Source organism: Oryctolagus cuniculus, chromosome 3, assembly GCF_051225735.1.
Source record: "Oryctolagus cuniculus isolate XC-2025 breed Fujian yellow rabbit chromosome 3, ASM5122573v1, whole genome shotgun sequence".
NCBI classification, from domain to species: Eukaryota; Metazoa; Chordata; class Mammalia; order Lagomorpha; family Leporidae; genus Oryctolagus; species Oryctolagus cuniculus.
The window spans coordinates 69,176,245-69,195,141 of record NC_142869.1 but is presented as its reverse complement, the minus strand read 5'-3'; the positions used below and the strand labels follow the sequence as shown (position 1 = coordinate 69,195,141).

Genomic DNA, 18,897 nt, shown 5'->3' with positions numbered 1-18,897 from the left:
GGCATTTGAGGAAAGAATCTGTGGATGAACAATCTCTGTCCCTATGTCTGTCTGCCTGTCTCTCTCCCTACCTTTCTTTTTTTCTTCCCCCCACTTTTCAATTAAATATTATTTTATTTACTTAAAGATTTACTTGTTTTTTGAGAGGCAGAGTTACAGACAGAGAGAGGGAGAGACAGAAAGAGAGGTCTTCCATCTGCTGGTTCACTCCCCAAAAGCCAGTAATAGCTGGAGCTGGACTGATCCAAAGCCAAGAGCCAGGAGCTTCTTCTAGATCTCCCACATGGATGCAGGGGCCCAAGCACTTGGGCCATCTTCCACTGCTTTCCCAGGTCATTAGCAGGGAGCTGGATCAGAAGTGGAGCAGCTGGGACTCAAACCGGCACTCATATGGGATGCTGGCACCACAGGCAGAGGCTTAACCTATTATGCCACAGGGCCTGCCCCAATAAATTTGAAATTAAAAAGAATAAAAACTTTTTACTGTCTAGTTTTCAAAGCTTTTCACTCTAGGTCTCTTCTGTTAGGAAAAAGAACCTGAGCCCAAGACGTGAGAATATAGTTGAAACCATGAGAGCAAACCAAAATTTTCTGTATATAATTCATGTATGCAAATATAGCAATTGTTCCATAGTTTAGCCAAATTTGACTTTAATAAAAATAATGGTGGCTTTTTCTCCTTGAGCTGAGTAAACTGATACTCTGAAGATACACCTTGTTATTTCTGTGACCACACATCCATACACTACCAGGCTAAAAATATCTCCAAGACTGAGAGTCACAAGCCCATAGGATGCAAGTCTAGCACCCAAAATCCCCAACTCCAGTCCAACTACATTTTTCTCAGCACCAAAGAACGATCACAGCCACCCAAAACCACTTGCAATAAAACTTTCCCACCCACCACTCCCCAAAACACACACTCATGCCCCTTGATTTTTGAAGCCTCTACTGTTCCCTTTCCTGGAATTCTCTCCTTATCTGTGCAACTACCAGCAAATTCCTTTTAGTCCTGTCAAATATCACCTCTTCAATGATGCACTTTAGACCACTCAACATAGAGCTAACCATGCTTTCCTGGGTTCCTTTTGGACTTTTCATAAATGTCTACTATAGCAGCTTACCTCACAAGAACCGTATCATTTTGTTTGTTTGGTCATCTTCTTTGCCACAGGACTATGAGTTTCTTCTCAATGTCAGAAACCTCATTCTATTTACGTTTATATTTTTAAGGTTCTACAGTACTTGGCAAATGGTTTTACAATTAATGTTTGCCAAATAAATATGTAGACTAAACTCTTCCCTGGTAACATAATATAATCTACTTTAAAAATATTTTTTTTCAGAGAGAGAGCACGCACCTTTTTTTTTTTTTTTTTTGACAGGCAGAGTGGACAGAGTGGACAGTAAGAGAGAGAGAGACAGAGAGAAAGGTCTTCCTTTACCATTGGTGCACCCTCCAATGGCCGCTGTGGCCAGCGCGCTGCAGCCGGCGCACCGCGCTGATCCGATGGCAGGAGCCAGGTACTTCTCCTGGTCTCCCATGGGGTGCAGGGCCCAAGCACTTGGGCCATCTTCCACTGCACTCCCTGGCCACAGCAGAGAGCTGGCCTGGAAGAGGGGCAACCGGGACAGAATCCGGTGCCCCGACCGGGACTAGAACCCGGTGTGCCGGCGCCGCAAGGCGGAGGATTAGCCTAGTGAGCTGCGGCGCCAGCCGCACCTATCTTTTTTTTAATCCCTAAATGATTGCAACAGCCCAGGGGCCAAAGCCAAGCATCTGGAACTCACTCCAAGTCTCCCATATGAGTGGCAGGAACTCAAATACTTGAGCCATCACCACTGCTTCCAGGGTGCGCATTAGCAGGAAGCTAGAATTAAGAGCTGGGAATCAAAAACAGCCACTGTAGTATGGGATGTGGGTGTCTTAGCTGCTAGGCCAAATACTTGCCCCTTATTTTCTTTGCTATCTTTGAGTGGTTTACTCATTGATGTATCTTAGCACAAGGAACAATGCCTGAAACATAACAGATACTCAATGTAAAATGTAGCTTTTCCCATCACAATTTTTTTAAAAAGAAATAAATTCCAGTACCCTTGCAAATGGCAGTAAATAACAGTTTCTATAAACTTTGAAGAAAGAATACATAGTTTACTAATTAAAAATTCTAGATACTCATAGGTAAACTCATAACTTTTTAATTTTTAATATTCCAGAACACTGGTTTCAGAAAAGGCATAAAAGTTCTTACCCATCCTTGGTTTGATCAGCTACTCCTGCCAAGAGCTGTACAATCTTTGGATTGCTATTTGGGTCATTATACAGTCCAAGATAGCGTTGTACAAAGTCTTCTGGGGTCATGTAATGTTCTCCATCAACCTCAGTACTGGCATACTAAAAAACAAAACAAAAAAAAAGGGATACTGGGCAATTAAAATTATTCAACACTATATTTTTTTGTGAAAAGGTACATTAAAGATTAAAATAAAAATAAGAATAATAAATGCAGAATTTTTCTCTATATAGTAAGAAATTAAACATCCAGAGTCTGATTTAAAAACACTGCAGAGTACTAATATATATATTCTAACGGAATGAACTTTGGAAACATTATGCTAAGTAAGAGAAGCTAGACACAAAAGGCCACATGTTGTTTGATCCCATTTACATGAAATGTCCTCAACAGTGAAATCCACAGAATCAGATAACTGTGGTTACCAGGAGCTGGAAGAGAGTTATGGAAGTTAACTGCTTAATGGGTAAGGAGTTTCTCTTTGGGGATGATGAAAATGTTCTGGAATTAGATAGTGGTGATGGTCACACAACATTGTACACACACACACACACACACACACACACACACCTTCTTGAATTTTATATTTTAAAATGGAGAATTTTATGTCATCTGAATTATATTTCAATTAAAAATATACTAATAGGAGCCAGCATCGTGGCATAGCAGGTTAAGCCACTGCTGCCTGTAATGCCAGCATCCCATACAGGCACTGGTTCAAGTCTCAGCTGCTTTACTTGCAATTCAGCTCCCTGCTAAAGACCTGGGAAAGCAGCTGAAAATGGCCCAAGTGCTTGTGTCCCTGTCATCCACATGGAAAACCTGCAAGAAGCTCCTTGTTCCTGGCTTCAGCCTGGCACAGCCCCGTTGTTATGACCATCTGGGAAGTGAACCAGCAGATGGGAGATCTCTCTGTCCCTCCCCCTCTCTGTAACTCTGACTTTGAAATAAATAAATAAATCTTTAAGTGTGCGTGTGTGTGTGTGTGTGTGTAAGGGAAAGGATATAAGAAAAAACAGGAAAAGTGAAAGGGTAACCAGGATCTGAAAATGTGAAAACAGCCTCTGTGGATTCCTAGAGCTTCCTGTCTTCAAGAATAAATGCAGCTGGCGCCACAGCTCACTAGGCTAATCCTCCACCTAGCGGCTCCGGCACACCGGGTTCTAGTCCCAGTCGGGGCGCCGGATTCTGTCCCGGTGGCCCCTCTTCCAGGCTGTGGCCAGGGAGTGCAGTGGAGGATGGCCCAAGTGCTTGGGCTCTGCACCCCATGGAAGACCAGGATAAGTACCTGGCTCCTGCCATCGGATCAGCGCGGTGCGCCAGCCACAGCGTGCCGGCCACGGAGGCCATTGGAGGGTGAACCAACTTCAAAGGAAGACCTTTCTCTCTGTCTCTCTCTCTCACTGTCCACTCTGCCTGTCAAAAAATAAATAAATAAATTTTAAAAAAAAGAATAAATGCAAGTTGGGGGAAAAGACATGGCATAACCTGCTGAATCTTAGAAGTGAAATGAATATCTTTTTCTCTCCTTCTCTATCTCTGCCTTTCAAATTTAAAAAAAGTGGTGGGGAGCAGCCTGTGATGTAGAAGGCTGGGTCTCTAGCCAGCAGTGCCAGTATCCCTGATGGCTGCAGGTTCAAGTCCCAGTTGTTCCACTTCCAATCTAGCTCCATGCTGGTGTACCTGGGAAGGTAGCAGAGGATGGCCCAAGTAGTTGGGCCCCTGAACCCATGTGTGAGACCTGGAAGAAGAGCCTGGCTCCTGGTTTTGGCCTGCCCAGCCCCAGCCATTGTAGGCATCTGGGTAGTAAACCAGCAGATGGAAGATCGATCTCTCTCTCTTTCTCTCTCCTCTACTTCTGCACTTCAAATAAATTCAAAGAGAGAGAGAGAAATGAAATGAGTAAAAAAGCCACAACAAATAAGATCTTCCATCATAGGTATTTGTTAAAAGTTCTAATGGCTGGAAAAATATTCTTTTATGTCGATAATGTTTTTAATAATTATAATACTGGTCTATCAGAGAAATGTATTATTTTAAGGGTTTTATTTTATATGGTATGACCAAACATGAACAAACAAAAGCCCTCCTCTTTGGAATACAGCAAATCAATTTAGTTACTCAGTCAACCAACAAAGCAGTAACATGAGAAAATTTCTCAGAACTGAAGACTGCAAGAGCTCACTAAACACTAAGCACACACACACACACACACACAAAATCCATAGCAGGCCCATCATCACAAAATTGCAGAACATAGGAACCAAACTCTGCAAAGTCTTAAGAGAGAGAAACCATGTCACATACAAAGGATCATGAACCAGGGGCATCGTGTTCCTCAACAACAACCTTGAAATCTTGAAGACAATGCAGTAGGCCTTCAATATTCTGAAAAATGACTGCAAAACTGGAACTTCACACTGAACAGAGCCAAACTTTTGATCAAATGTGAGGTCTGGTTAAAAGTACTTTGAAGGGCCGGTACTGTGGTGTAGCTGGTAAAGTTGCCTCCTGCAGTGCCGATATCCCGTATGGGCACCGGTTCGAGTCTCGGCTGCTCCACTTCTGATCCAGCTCTCTGCTATGGCCTGTGAAAGCAGTAGAAGATGAACGAAGTCCTTGAGTCCCTGCATCCGTGTGGGAGACCTGGAAGAAGCTCCTGGCTCCTGACTTTGGATTGGTAGAGCTCTGGCTGTTGCAGCCAATTGGGGAGTGAATCAGCGGATGGAAGACCCTCTCTCTCTCTGTCTCTCCTTCTCTCTCTGTGTAACTCTTACTTTCAAATAAATAAATAAATCTTTAAAAAATAAAAAGTACTTTGAAATATCACTGTTCTCAACACTTTTTTCATTCTTCATGGACTGTTTCTCAGGAAACTATAGGAGAATTTGTTTTAAAAAAGAGGGTTAACCAAGTAAAAAGAAAACGTGGGATCCAAGAAACAGGTGACCCAACCCAGGGAAGTAGCCCAGGGAAATCCCAGGACAACTGTGCTCCCCTCCTCCATAGAACCTGGTCCTGCCCAGGGCACACACAGGGCTCCAAGAAGCAAAGCCAGTAGGGAAAAGTAATGCCAGATTATCCAGGCCATCTGGCTATGTGGAAAATAACATTAAGGGGAGTTTAAGTCTTTGCTCAAATATCACCTACACATTGAGACCTATCCTTATGACAATATTTAATGTTACAACTCATACCTATATCTGTATTCTCAAACATGTCTATGCTACCCTGCTTTTTTCCTTAGCACCTATTGCCTTCTTATTTATTAGGTTTATTGTCTATTTCCCAACTACAATGTGTCACAAAGGAAAGAATCTTTGTGGAGTTTGTTTACTGATGTATTCTAAGCAATAAGAACAATGCTCGACATAAGCAAGTACTCAGTAAATATTTGTTAAGTTAATGAGTTAGTAATAGATGGATAACAGGTACACGAATAACTAAGCAAGTGAAAATTTTGGAAGATTTTATTCTGTGAAAAAGTACTTTTGCTTCCAAAAGTAGAAAATGTTATCATAATAAAGTCTTGGTTCAAGATAAATAGGACTACAATCAAAATAATTAAGGTACCAAATATTAATTTAATAAAAATTATAAATATACTGAAATAAATGGAGGGCGGTGTAAGGAAACTAAGTCCTCAGGTACTGCCATAGTAAAAAAAAAAAGTCTCAAAATAGTATTATAGAAATATGCAGGGAACTATACCACAACCTCTAACTAGGAAAGCTATAAGTGGTTGCTTTTGGGATGACAGATGGTGAAGAATAATTGTGTAAAGGACTGTTGGTTTGCTTTTGGGTTAAGTATTTCAAATGCCTGCATACATGGTTCTGACTAAACCAAGCCACCTGCCCTGTTAACAAGGTAATAATTAAATCAGAAATATTTCCTTAGTCCTATTCTGAAAAATTAGCAGAGGCTACCACTGCAATTGCTCCATCAGCCTGTGTAAGAAGTAGCTCACAGTGGATTTGTTTTCTAGTTGCTGCTACCAAAAACAGTGCTAGCTGTTGTGGGCACTCAGGGAGTGAACTAGAAGATGGGAAATATATCTATCTCAGATAAATAAAATATAAAGAAAAATAAATACTCTTTTCTTTTTGAGGAGGGGGAAGGGACAGTTGGGAGAGAGCAATGATAATAAAGAGAGAATATACAAAAGAAATGCAGTAGAAGGTGTAGCTGAGAAGGCAGTATAAGACCAGATGGAAGAAGAAAACCTTGAGTGCTACACTGAATAGTCTGAACTTTATTTTGTGAGCCTTAGGATACCATTAAATATTTTAGAGGAAGACAGTCATGAACTGACCTGGTGGCATTGTAAAAGAAAAGAGAAGTAGAGAACAGAGGAACTCTCTAGGGGTCAGGGAGACCAAGTGGTGGTGATTGACAAGGTCTGGATGAAAGAGGCTGAGGACTGAACAAGCAACACAAGTGAAAAAGGAGAAAACAAGTTACTTCACTTGTACAAAAGCATATACAGTGAAAAGTCTTCCTGCTACCTTTTTCCCCTGCTTAATTCCCCACCCCACGGGTAAACAATTTCTTACATGAGAGTATTCAAAAAGTTTGTGGAAATGGAATTAAAAGACAGCTTATTTTGGTGCAGAACGTTTCTAAAATCCATATATATGAGGGGTCTTCAAAAAGTTCATAGAAAGTGCCTATATGGTAAATTCAATTTTTTGCACCAAAATAAACTTACTTTGTATTCTGTTTTTCCCCCAGACTTTATGAAGTACCCACATTAAATGTTCTGGAGATAGCTATGCATAAACAAGCAAATTATATACAATGAGGTGCCTACTGATGACATTTCAGTCACAGCAGACCATATATACAACAGTGGTCCCGTGAGATTATATTGCCTAGTGGTATCTCCGGCATGCTAGTTTGTGTAAGTACACTTTGTTATTTTGAAATTGCCTGATGATGCACTTCTTAGAATTTATGCTCGTGGTAAAGTGATGCATGGCTATATACACATGCTAATTTCTCATCACGTTTCCTTTTATACAGACACACTGGCATACTATTTGTACTGTTCTGCACATCTTGCTTTTTTCAATTCAATCTTCTTGAAAAGCAATTTTGCTATATGAGGGCACTTCAAAACATCTGTGGAAAATGAAATTAAAAAAAAAAAAATTGGGGGCAGGTCTGTGGTCTAGCAGTTAAAATGCCCACATCTCATCCTGGAGTGCCTGGCTTCAATATTGGCTCTGCTTCTGATTCCAGTTTCCTGTTAACACAGACCCTGGGAAAAGTGATTATGACTTGACTGGGTTCCTGCCATCAATGTGGAAGACTCGGACTGAGTTCCCAGCTTTCAGCATCTGCCCCACCCCAAAGCCACTGCAGGCACTGGGGACTGATCCAACAGAGGGGAACATGGGAGCATGCATTCTCTCTCTCTCTCTCTCTCTCTTTTTTTCCCCCTCTCTGGGTCTCTCAAGTGCAGATATATATAAAAATAAGTTGGGGCACGCATTTTGCCTAGTGGTTAAGACACCAGTTAGGATGTCTGTGTCCCACACTGGAGTGCCTGGGTTAACTCCTGGTTCTAGGTCCTGATGCCAGCTCCCTGCCAACGCAGAGCATGGCAAGCAGGAATAATGCCCAAATAGTTGGGCTCCTGCCACCAATGTGGGGGACCAAGATTGAGTTTCTGACTATTGGCCTGGTCCTTGCAGGCATTTGGGGAGTGAACAAGCAGATGAGAACACTCTCTATGTCCACCTCTGCCTGTCAAATCAATAGATATAAAAGCTTTTTAAAAAAGATGTTTATCTTAGTGCAAAATGTTGAAATCTATGCAGTTTACCATAACATGCATTTTCCATGAACTTTTTGAAGACCTCTTCATGTACTGGATGTACACATATAATTGTTTATAGCAAAACATCAAAATACTCACATCCTTTGACAAGGAATCCTGAGCCTGACTCCATTGAAAAATTAAAAAAGGAAAAACTGAGGCCAGCACTGCCAGCCGCTGCCTTAGCTACATCTTCAACATGGGCTTCCCATATGGACTCTAGTTTGAGTCCCAGCGGCTCCACTTCTGATCCAGCTCCCTGCTAGTGTACCTAGGAGAGCAGCAGCAGATGGCTCGAGTGGTTGGGCACCTGCACCCACACGGGAGACCCAGAAGAAGCCTGTGGCCCCTATCTTCAGGCTGGCCCAGACCTATACTCAATGTTTACTGAATAAATGAATGCAAGACCTAGCCAATGAGGCCATTTGAGCAGTGAACCAGCAGACAGATGATCTTTTCTGTCTCCTCTCTCTCTGTAGCTCTGCCTTACAAGCACTTAAAATTTTTTGAATAGGAAAAACAAAATACAAAATGCAAATATGAAAATATTAAGGCCGGCGCCACAGCTCACTATGCTAATCCTCCGCCTTGCAGTGCCGGGACACCGGGTTCTAGTCCCGATCAGGGCTCCGGATTCTGTCCCGGTTGCCCCTCTTCCAGGTCAGCTCTCTGCTGTGGCCAGGGAGTGCAGTGAAGGATGGCCCAAGTGCTTGGGCCCTGCACCCAATGGGAGACCAGGAGAAGTACCTGACTCCTGCCATCGGATCAGCGCGGTGCGCCGGCCACGGCGGCCATTGGAGGGTGAACCAATGGCAAAAGGAAGACCTTTCTCTCTGTCTCTCTCTCTCACTGTCCACTCTGCCTGTCCAAAAAAAAAAAAAAAAAAAAAAAATTAGAGACGGAATCCTGATGATCTTATTTTTGCTTCACAATTGTTTGAGTGTTCCTTTCTGTCTTTAACTAGCAGGTGACAAAACAACAAAGAGAATATGAAAACATTTCACAGGTACCATTAACAAAGTTTGCAAGTGATCATCCATTTCTTTTTGCCAGAGGGGTTCATTCTCTAAAACCTGACTACTACTGTGTACTCAGAATAGACACAAAAATATACTATATATATGGAATCATTTGGATTTTACAACATTTGTGACTTTTAAAACTATCAGGAAACAGAGCAGCCTTCGCAGCACAAACCACCAAGGACACAGCAGCCAACAAGGAAAACAAATGCTTTTGTTGACATGTGCTGAAACAGGCTTTGCCAGTATCCGGGGTTATAAATGATGCCAGAAAACCAATTACCCTGAGGTATTTTGTCAGTGTTTTCCCCAGTTCTCTCAGTCTATTTTAACTTGATTTTAATGTAAAGATAGAGTGTATGGCTCAGAGGGATAAAGCATCAGTCTTCTCATCCACCAGGAGTCAGTACTTGACTTCTAAAGAGACAGTTAACTAATTACCTCATTAAATTAGAGACAATTACTTGGCAATGTCAGTTAGCTTGTTGCCTGAGCAGACAGAACCAAAGAGGGAATGTAGAACTGAAACTAGAATCTGCCCACAATTACTCAAAACACTAAAACAGTTTAGGTATTAAGCTGAGAGAAAAGTTAGTACCTAAAAATTGGTGACACATTTAAGCCAAAAATATTTTTTCAGGGATTGATTTATTTACTTGAAAGGCCCAGTGACAAAGAGGAACAGACATACCTTATATCTGCCAGTTCACTTATGAAATGCTAGCAATAGCCAGGGCTGGGCCAGGCCAAAACGAGGAGTCAGGAACTTCATTTGGGTCTCCCACTTGAGTGGAAAGAATCCAAGTACTTTTCCATCATCTGCTGCCTCCCAGGCACATTAACAGGATGCTGGATCAGAAGCAAAGCAGCAAGCCGGCGCCGTGGCTCAATAGGCTAATCCTCCACCTTGCGGCGCCGGCACACCGGGTTCTAGACCCGGTTGGGGCGCCGGATTCTGTCCCGGTTGCCCCTCTTCCAGGCCAGCTCTCTGCTATGGCCAGGGAGTGCTATGGCCCAGGTGCTTGGGCCCTGCACCCCATGGGAGACCAGGAAAAGCACCTGGATCCTGGCTCCTGCCATCGGATCAGCGCGGTGCGCCGGCTGCAGCGGCGGCCATTGGAGGGTGAACCAACGGCAAAGGAAGACCTTTCTCTCTCTGTCTCTCTCTCTCACTGTCCACTCTGCCTGTCAAAAAAAAAAAAAAAAAAAAAAAGAAGCAAAGCAGCTTGGACTCAAACCAGCTCTCTAAGATGGAATGCAGGCATCCCAAGCAGCAGCTTAACCCACTGAACCATAACACCTACTCCAAAACATACTTTTTAAAATAATTTTTGGGGAGTGGGCATTTAGAACAATAGTTACGATGTCTGCGTCATGGCCAGCACTGTGGTGTCCTCTAACCATGGTGTCAGCATCCCATATGGGTTCCAGTTCATGTCCCAGCTGTTCCTCTTCCAATCCAGCTCTCTGCTAATGGCCTGGGAAGGCAGTGGAAGATGGCCCAAGTGCTTGGGCCCCGGTAACCCTGTGGGAGATCCAGAAGAAGCTCCTGGCTCCTGGCTTAGGATCGGCTAGCTCCGGCTGTTGGGAGTGAACCAAGAGAGGAAGACCTCTCTCTCTCTGTCCTCTCTGTCCATAACTCTGCCTCTCAAATAAATAAATCTTAAAAAAAAAAAAAAGATATTTGCATCCCCTATCAAAGTGCCTGGGGTTCAAGTACCAAGCTCCACTTCCAATTTGAGCTTCCTGCTAATGTGGGAGATAACAGGTAATGACCTGTTAGTACCTGTCAGTACCTCAAGTACTTGGCTTCCTGCCATCTGTGTAGGAGATCCAGATTGAGTTCTGGGCTCCTGGCTTTGTTGTGGCTCAGCCCTAGCTGTTGGATGCAATTTGGGGAGCAAAACAAGGGAAGAAAAACCTCTCTTTGCCTTTCGAATAAATAAAAATAAATTTTAAATACTTGAGAATGACTCACTTAAACAACTTAATTACTTTTAGTGCTTCTTCTTTTAATTGAAGGGATAACAGATTTTTTTTTACTTTTTTTAATTTTTTTTTATTTTTTTGACAGGCAGAGTGGACAGTGAGAGAGAGAGACAGAGAGAAAGGTCTTCCTTTTGCCATTGGTTCACCCTCCAATGGCCGCCGCGGCTGGTGCGCTGCAGCTGGCGTACCGCGCTGATCCGATGGCAGGAGCCAGGTACTTCTCCTGGTCTCCCATTGGGTGCAGGGCCCAAGCACTTGGGCCATCCTTCACTGCACTCCCTGGCCACAGCAGAGAGCTGGCCTGGAAGAGGGGCAACCGGGACAGAATCCGGTGCCCCGACCAGGACTAGAACCTAGTGTGCCTGCGCCGCAAGGTGGAGGATTAGCCTAGTGAGCCGTGGTGCCAGCCGGGATAACAGATTTCTTAACAGTAAACATGGCCTAGGTAACACATAAGGCTAGATGTAAGAAAATACTAAGTGGCCTTACTGTGGTTTCTTCTTTCTGCTAATCTAAATGACTTGAGTAGTTACAGCAAAAATGATAAAAAGCAATGTAAGGCTGGCGCTGAGGCTCACTAGGCTAATCCTCTGCCTGCGGCACTGGCACCCCAGGTTCTAGTCCTGGTTGGGGCGCCGGATTCTGTCCTGGTTGCTCCTCTTCCAGTCCAGCTCTCTGCTGTGGCCCGAGAAGGCAGTGGAGGATGACCCAAGTGCTTGGGCCCTGCACCCGCATGGGAGACCAGGAGGAAGCACCTGGCTCCTGGCTTTCGGATCAGCGCAGTGTGCCGGCCGTTGCAGCCATTTGGGTGGTAAACCAACAGAAGAAAGACCTTTCTCTCTGTCTCTCTCTCTCTCACTGTCTAACTCTGCCTGTCAAAAAAAAAAAAAAAGCAATTTAAAACTAAGCTTTGAGTCTCCCAGTGATGCTAAAGATTTAATATATAAGATCACTTGACAGTTTAACATTTTCATTTTATTCCTATCATTTCAAAAGCTGACCTAAAATGACTTTAAATGAAATTAATCAAAATTTATATTCATACTCTGAATAACTTTAGAGTTAATCATTTGCCATTTCAAAGATGTCTCTCAAGCAGTTGTAAATCCTTCTTGGGCAAGAAGTCAAGGACACATGAAAGGCACTGAAAAGAAGTAGTTGACAGTATCGGAACGAAAATAAGTGATCTATTTCCTTGATTAAACTTTTTCCAAATACAACTCAACTATTTGAAAATGCAAAAGCGCATACACCTTTAATATTTCCACAATATTTAATTTACATTGAGTATAGTTCACATGTGTTTGAAAAAACCTTGGCATTCTGAAACTTGAGAAATAAAATAGACTTTGAGAGATTAGAATCCTTAAACATTTGATCAAAATCACTGTCTATAAAAGACGACAAGATTTCGTATACAGACATGAATTGTAATTACACTGAACTATCTCTAGCTCCAAACAAGATCACACCATCTAGAAATGTCTTGCGATCAAGCAGTAGATTAACATGTCAAGACCTCACTTGACTGGAATAAACTGGATAGAAGGTACTCCTTTGCAATTTGCCAAATTTAACCTGAAGTGACCTTTAAAATACATGCAACCTACATTACAGTTAACTATATTAACTATACATTACAAAGAACTTACAACTGTAAATTTCCTCTAAGGAAAAAAGTTAACGTAAAATTCAGTTATTTTAATTAGTAAAAATCCAAATAATCTACATGATACAAATGATCTCTTTAAATGGTTTAAGTTCACAAAAGCAGATATTTTGATGTTTCATAGTTCTACAAGACATTTCAGAGACTATAATAAAGGAAAATTCTGATGCAAATAAAAAACTAGTTACTTTTTACAAATCATACAGCACTATCACAACCAAGGATTTTCTTTCAAGTATATACATCAAAACTGAGGCACTATGTCTGAAAACACTGTGTTTTAAGCCAAAAATCTGCTGAAATCTACTCTTCCAGATCAGTTAGCATACATTTTAAAACTGTTCCTGGTACTAGGGGTGCAGAGATCAGTGTGACACAGTTCCTGCCATCAAGCAGCTCAGAGATGATGGCATGATAGACACTGAAACTAAGTAAGTCAGAAGACTTGGGTTCAAAACTCCTGAGCAATTAATTCATTGAGAAATTTTAGGTAAAATACTCTGCTCCTCTGAGCCACTTCTCAAAAAAAAAAACAAACCAAACAAACAAAAAAACAAAAACAAAAAAAACACAGGGGGAGGGCGTTACAAAATAGCTATCCTATTGAAAAGGGGGAAAAATAGATCCTGAAGACGGAAGTAAATGGAAATGATAAACATATATACATATGCATATTGAAACAGTTACTGTAAAACAGAAAAGCCCAAGATCCCAGTTTCTCTCCTTGCTTACTGAATTCTCCTGTTTTTGCCCTAACATGAAGCACTTATTGTTCTAATATTTCACGTCTCTCCAAACCAAAGTTTCATTAGGGTTGGCATCCAGAATTGGTCATGACTGGTCTCGGCAGCTTCGTCTCTGCCTATCCAACATGTGGCTGTAATATGAGTCCAAACAAACTGTTCCTCCATGACTTTGTTCCAACTGAGATGAACTGACATTTTTGGACCTTAATGTCTTTCAATTTCAGTAACTCAAATGATAAAGCCACATAGTTCAGTAACTACAGATATCACCAAGAACATTTCCCATACAAGAAAAATGAACTCTGTGAAAAACAGAAGAGGACAATATGTACCAAGGCAAGAGTGAGCATAAGAAGCTAATGCTTTTGCTGTCCTTCACTGTTACTGCGCTTTCTTCCAATGGAAGCCAAATTTAGTCAGGAATGCATGCCCTTTCACTACACAAGCACTCTGGACAAGGAGCAAAGACCACACAGACCCGACACACAAACCTGGGTACAGCAGCCCAGTGTGAAATTCACTTTATTTAAGAATGGTGGCACCACTGAAATCAAAGAGTATTCTATCATAAATAGCAATTTAACGACAGAAAAAAATGCTAAACACATAGGACCACATCTTTTAGTTTTAGCAACTTTACTATGCCATATTATTTTTAATAGGGATTTTAATTACCAATGTAAAAATGTTCTGATAATACTAAAACCAACTACATATGCATCATGGAAAAGCAGTTTTGTTTTGTTGTTGTTGAAACATTTATTTATTTATTTATTTGAAAGGCAGAGTTACACAGAGAGATAGAGAGAGAGAAAGAGATCTTCCACCTGCAGGTTCACTCCCCAAATGGTCCCAATGGCCACGACTGGGCCAGGTCTCTCACGTGGGTGCAGGGATTCACACACTTGGGCTGTCCTCCAGTGACTTCCCAGGCACATTAGCAGGGAGCTGGATCGGAAGCAGAGCAACCATCTCAAACTGGCACCCATAAGGGATGCTAGCGTCTCAGGTGGCAGCTTTACCCTCTACACCACAACACCAGCCCATGGAAAAGCAGTTTTACACATTTAATTTTAATTAGCACCTAAAGTTGCATACTTCTCACACTAGAAACAGAATTTGTTTGATTATGCAAAGAAAATTCTTCAGAATCCTGACTTTCTAACTCAATGACTTTCATGAAATGCTACATACTTATTTTTCTTTTGGCTTCAAACATGTATTTTCATTGCCTATTACAGTAAGTCCTACTCTCAGCTACTGAATGATCCAATTCCTAACAGAGTGAGAAGGAATAAGACTCTTACCTCTGATATCAACCAAAGCTACTGTATTTATAAGCTAGGTCTACCAAAACAACTTTCCCCTCAAAAATGGCCAAAATCCTTGGAAATAAAATAATGACCCAATGGGGCTGGCGCCGTGGCATACGAGGTTAATCCTCCAGCTGCAGCGCCGGCATCCATTATGGGCACCGGTTCTAGTCCTGGCTGCTCCTCTTCCGATCCAGCTCTCTGCTATGGCCTGGGAAAGCAGTGGAAGATGGCCCAAGTGCTTTGGGCCCCTGCACCCACGTGGGAGACCCAGAAGAAGCTCCTGGCTCCTGGCTTCGGATCAGCACAGCTCCAGCCTTTGTGGCCATTTGGGGAGTGAACCAGCGGATGGAAGACCTTCCTCTCTGTCTCTCCCTCTCACTGTCTGTAACTCTACATCTCAAATAAATAAATAAATAAAATCTTTAAAAAAAAATAATGACCCCAGAGAACCCAATAACTTGAATTAGAATCCTTCCCAGGTTAAATCAAGTTGAATAATTAATTTGGATTATTCTTCAAATACATACTTCAATCTCTTGGTCTAAGTAGCCATGGAAACATACAATGAACATAAATATTTATCAGCCTGAGCTAAATCATGTCTCTCTGACAATCAAGGTACAGCTCCCAGGGGGAGAGAAGGTCTTAATGTTTGTATTTTTGCTATAGAGAAATAAGGACTTTTATCGTGGTAGGATGCAGAAAGTATTAAGGATCCAAGAGACAGAATAATCAAATGTAATTTGAACCTAGCTTGGATTCTGTTTTTAATAAGGTTACTTTTGGGGCCAGCGCCATGGGTCACTTGGTTAATCCTCTGCCTGCAGTGCCGGCATCCCATATGGGCACCGGTTCTAGTTCCATTTGCTCCTCTTCCAGTCCAGCTCTCTGCTATGGCCTGGGAAGGCAGTGGAAGATGGCCCAAGTCTTTGGGCCCCTGCACCCAGGTGGGAGACCCGGAATAAGCTCCTGGCTCCTGGCTTCTGATTGGCTCAACTCCCATCCTTGTGGCCATTTGGGGAGTGAACCAGCAAATAAAAGACCTCTCTCTCTTTGTGTCTCTACCTCTCTCTATAACTCTTTCAAATAATTAAAAACAAATTTAAAAAAAAATAATATTAAGCCATCAGGGCAATTTCAACACTGAATAGAAATGAATGATATTAAGGAATTTTTAAAGATGTGATAATAGTATCATGGCTTGGTTGGTTTTTCAGAGTTCTTATCTATAGAGATACATACAGAAGTATGTATAGATGCACCAATATGATGTCTGGGACCTGCTTCAAAGTCAGCCAGGGCAACTGAATGAAGGTAGCACAAAGGAAACTAAAAATAAGAGTTGAAAAGCACATGATCTCTTGTGATATCAATTAAGCTCCTGATCCCAATCATAGCTAGAGCCAATATATTCAGGGCCCAAGCAAGTTTACTGAATTTCTGTCACTTAATACTGAAATAATCTTGCCTAACACATCTTCAAAATGTGTTTCTTTCATTTCTAGAAGCCCAGCATTGGCCATAGCAATGGGTTCCCTGGAAGATGCTTTCAGAAATTTCTACAATGCTAAGAGACAGATAGACAGAACAGGGAGACAGTGACTTTAAAAAATGAAAAAAAGAAAAAGCTACATGTATAAAGAATGAATCACAAGTCTATCTTTCAGGGCTCTGCCTTGGTATTTCAGAGCCTATCGTTGGACTGCTACTCCTTTTTTGTCCAGACTGAGCAACTGAAGGTTCAGGAGAAAACTGCCAATATCTTTTGCAGGCTGTCAGGTCTCCCAGCCTTGGACAATGGCTATAACTCTTTTCAGAATCTTACAGACTCCAGAGAAATTATCTCTTATGTTGCTATTTCTGAATATAGGCATTTATGAAGATCTTCAGATGCACATTTCAAAAAATGTAATTGATTTTGTAGAAGATTATAAATACATATTAACATCTTAGTCACTTTACTAGATCCAGCACAGGTATCTGAGAAAGACAAAAGGCTCAGATCCTATTCAGGAAAAAAAGTTTTAATCTCAACTCAGAAGAGAAGGAAAGGAACAGGAACGAAGCTTTATTTGTTGCTCTCTGTTTGTCAGGCATGGCGTACGTGTTATTTCATGTCATCCTTTAACATCCCTATGTACTAGATTTAGACAGATGAGGAAAAAGGCTCCAAAAGTAATGGAAACACCTGAGGCCACAAAGCAAAGGGGCCAAATGAAGGTTCAAACCCAGGCTAAACAGCAAAGTCCACGGAATCTGCAGCTGCATTCTGCTGCCTCCTAGATGAAAAGACTTTCATGCAGCTCAAGGTGTTCTAAGAATCCTACAGACAGGAAGGAAGTAGAAGAAACAGCACCTACCCAATGCATTCAGTCACCCATGAAAACACACAGAAATAGAGAAGATACAGTTCACATATCAATATGATCTATGTAAACTATAAGTTCAGTTACACCTCTTCTCAATCCAAAATCTCCATGGCCTAAACACAGGCTCTCCTCATGTGGCCCTTTTCCTTCTATCTCTCACTAGCCAATCACTCCTCTTTCAGGATGCTTCAGGCACGCTGGCCTCCTTCCTGCTTGCTGGACACACCAAAGCCTTTTCTATATCTAATTCTTTGCACAAATGAGCCCTCTGGAACTCTCTCCGCCACCTTACCCTTACTGACCTTTCAGTTCTCAACTCTGCGTCACCTCTTCAGGGGCCTTCACTGGACATCTTCTGGAATAATAATGCTTTTAAAAATGATGGCCCTTTCCATCATTAAGGTTATTTCCTTACTGAATTTATTACAATCTATACTGATCTTTTGTTGTTATTGTCATTGTTGAATTTGTGGGCTCTTAATTGTCTGTCTCATCCCTAGAATGTGAGGCTCTATCTCTGTCTTACCCCCAGTCTCTCTGCATTTTTTTTTTTTTTTTTGACAGGCAGATTTAGACAGTGAAAGAGACAGAGAGAAAGGTCTTCCTTCCATTGTTTCACTCCCCAAATGGCCGCTACGGCCAGTGCACTGCGCTAATACGGAGCCAGGAGCCAGGTGCCTCCCCCTGGTCTCCCATGTGGGTGAAGGGCCCAAGCACATGGGCCATCCTCCACTGCACTCCCGGGCCACAGCAGAGAGCTGGACTGGAAGAGGGGCAACCGGGACAGAATCTGGCGCCCCAACCAGGACTAGAACCCGGAGTGCCGGCACCACAGGCAGATGATTAGCCAAGTAAGCCGCGGCGCCGGCTGTCTGCATTTTTCTATCTTATCGCTGTAAAGATAGAACCTAGCACAGGCAATTAAAGATGTACTGAGTGACAGCAGAACATAACATGGCATTTCATAACACTAATTTTCTTATCTTTTCAATTGTTCTTCAACCCCAACCCTTCTGACTGATACAAGCCCAATATCTCATTATGGTCCTAGTTTGCCCTTAACATCTAACCTATTTTTTATGGGAATTTGTAGTTTATAGCAAATACTTTCTAAACAAAAGATCGTCTTCAATGCCTTATTCTGAAAAACTCTAATCAGCACGAATAAAAAAGCTAGAGTTCCTTTTCCATGTGTCCCATGCTGGGTTTATTCAACTCATGTTATTCTGGGAAGCTCTCTTTCAGCTTCAGGTTCTGAATTGCTAACTTCTTACTTTTAAATTATTCATTTGCTCAAAGTTTAATACATTGAGGCTTTTTTCTTTTTTCAGGAATTATATTTTATTTATTTGAAAGGCAGAGTTACAGAGAGAGGGAACAGCAGGGACTCAAACCACCACTCATATGGGATGCTTAGCTTGCTGCGCCACAATGCCAGTCCCTATGCTGCAGCGTTTAAAATTATTCCTGTTTATTCTTCCCCCAACCTAATATCTATACTTCCTTATCTACACCTCATATGTGTAAATATATATATAACATATATGAAGTGATTTTTTAAATCAACATAAAATTAATTTTACTCACATCAGATAATAGATATTATGTTAGATGGGACTTATGAAAAAAGGTTACATAAAATAGTAATAATAAAAACAGTGTAGTTAA

General features: G+C 41.8%; 1 protein-coding gene across 6 annotated transcripts in view; it reads right to left on the bottom strand.

Moving 5' to 3' along the window:
• SLC25A12 (solute carrier family 25 member 12) overlaps positions 1-18,897 on the bottom strand; it is a 105,325-nt gene that overhangs the window by 76,010 nt on the left and 10,418 nt on the right. For all 6 annotated transcript variants that reach the window (XM_070070693.2, XM_070070697.2, XM_070070698.2 and 3 more), the window contains exon 3: positions 2,253-2,395. In XM_070070693.2, coding sequence (XP_069926794.1) covers positions 2,253-2,395 — 143 coding nt within the window. The remainder of the gene's footprint in view (positions 1-2,252; positions 2,396-18,897) is intronic.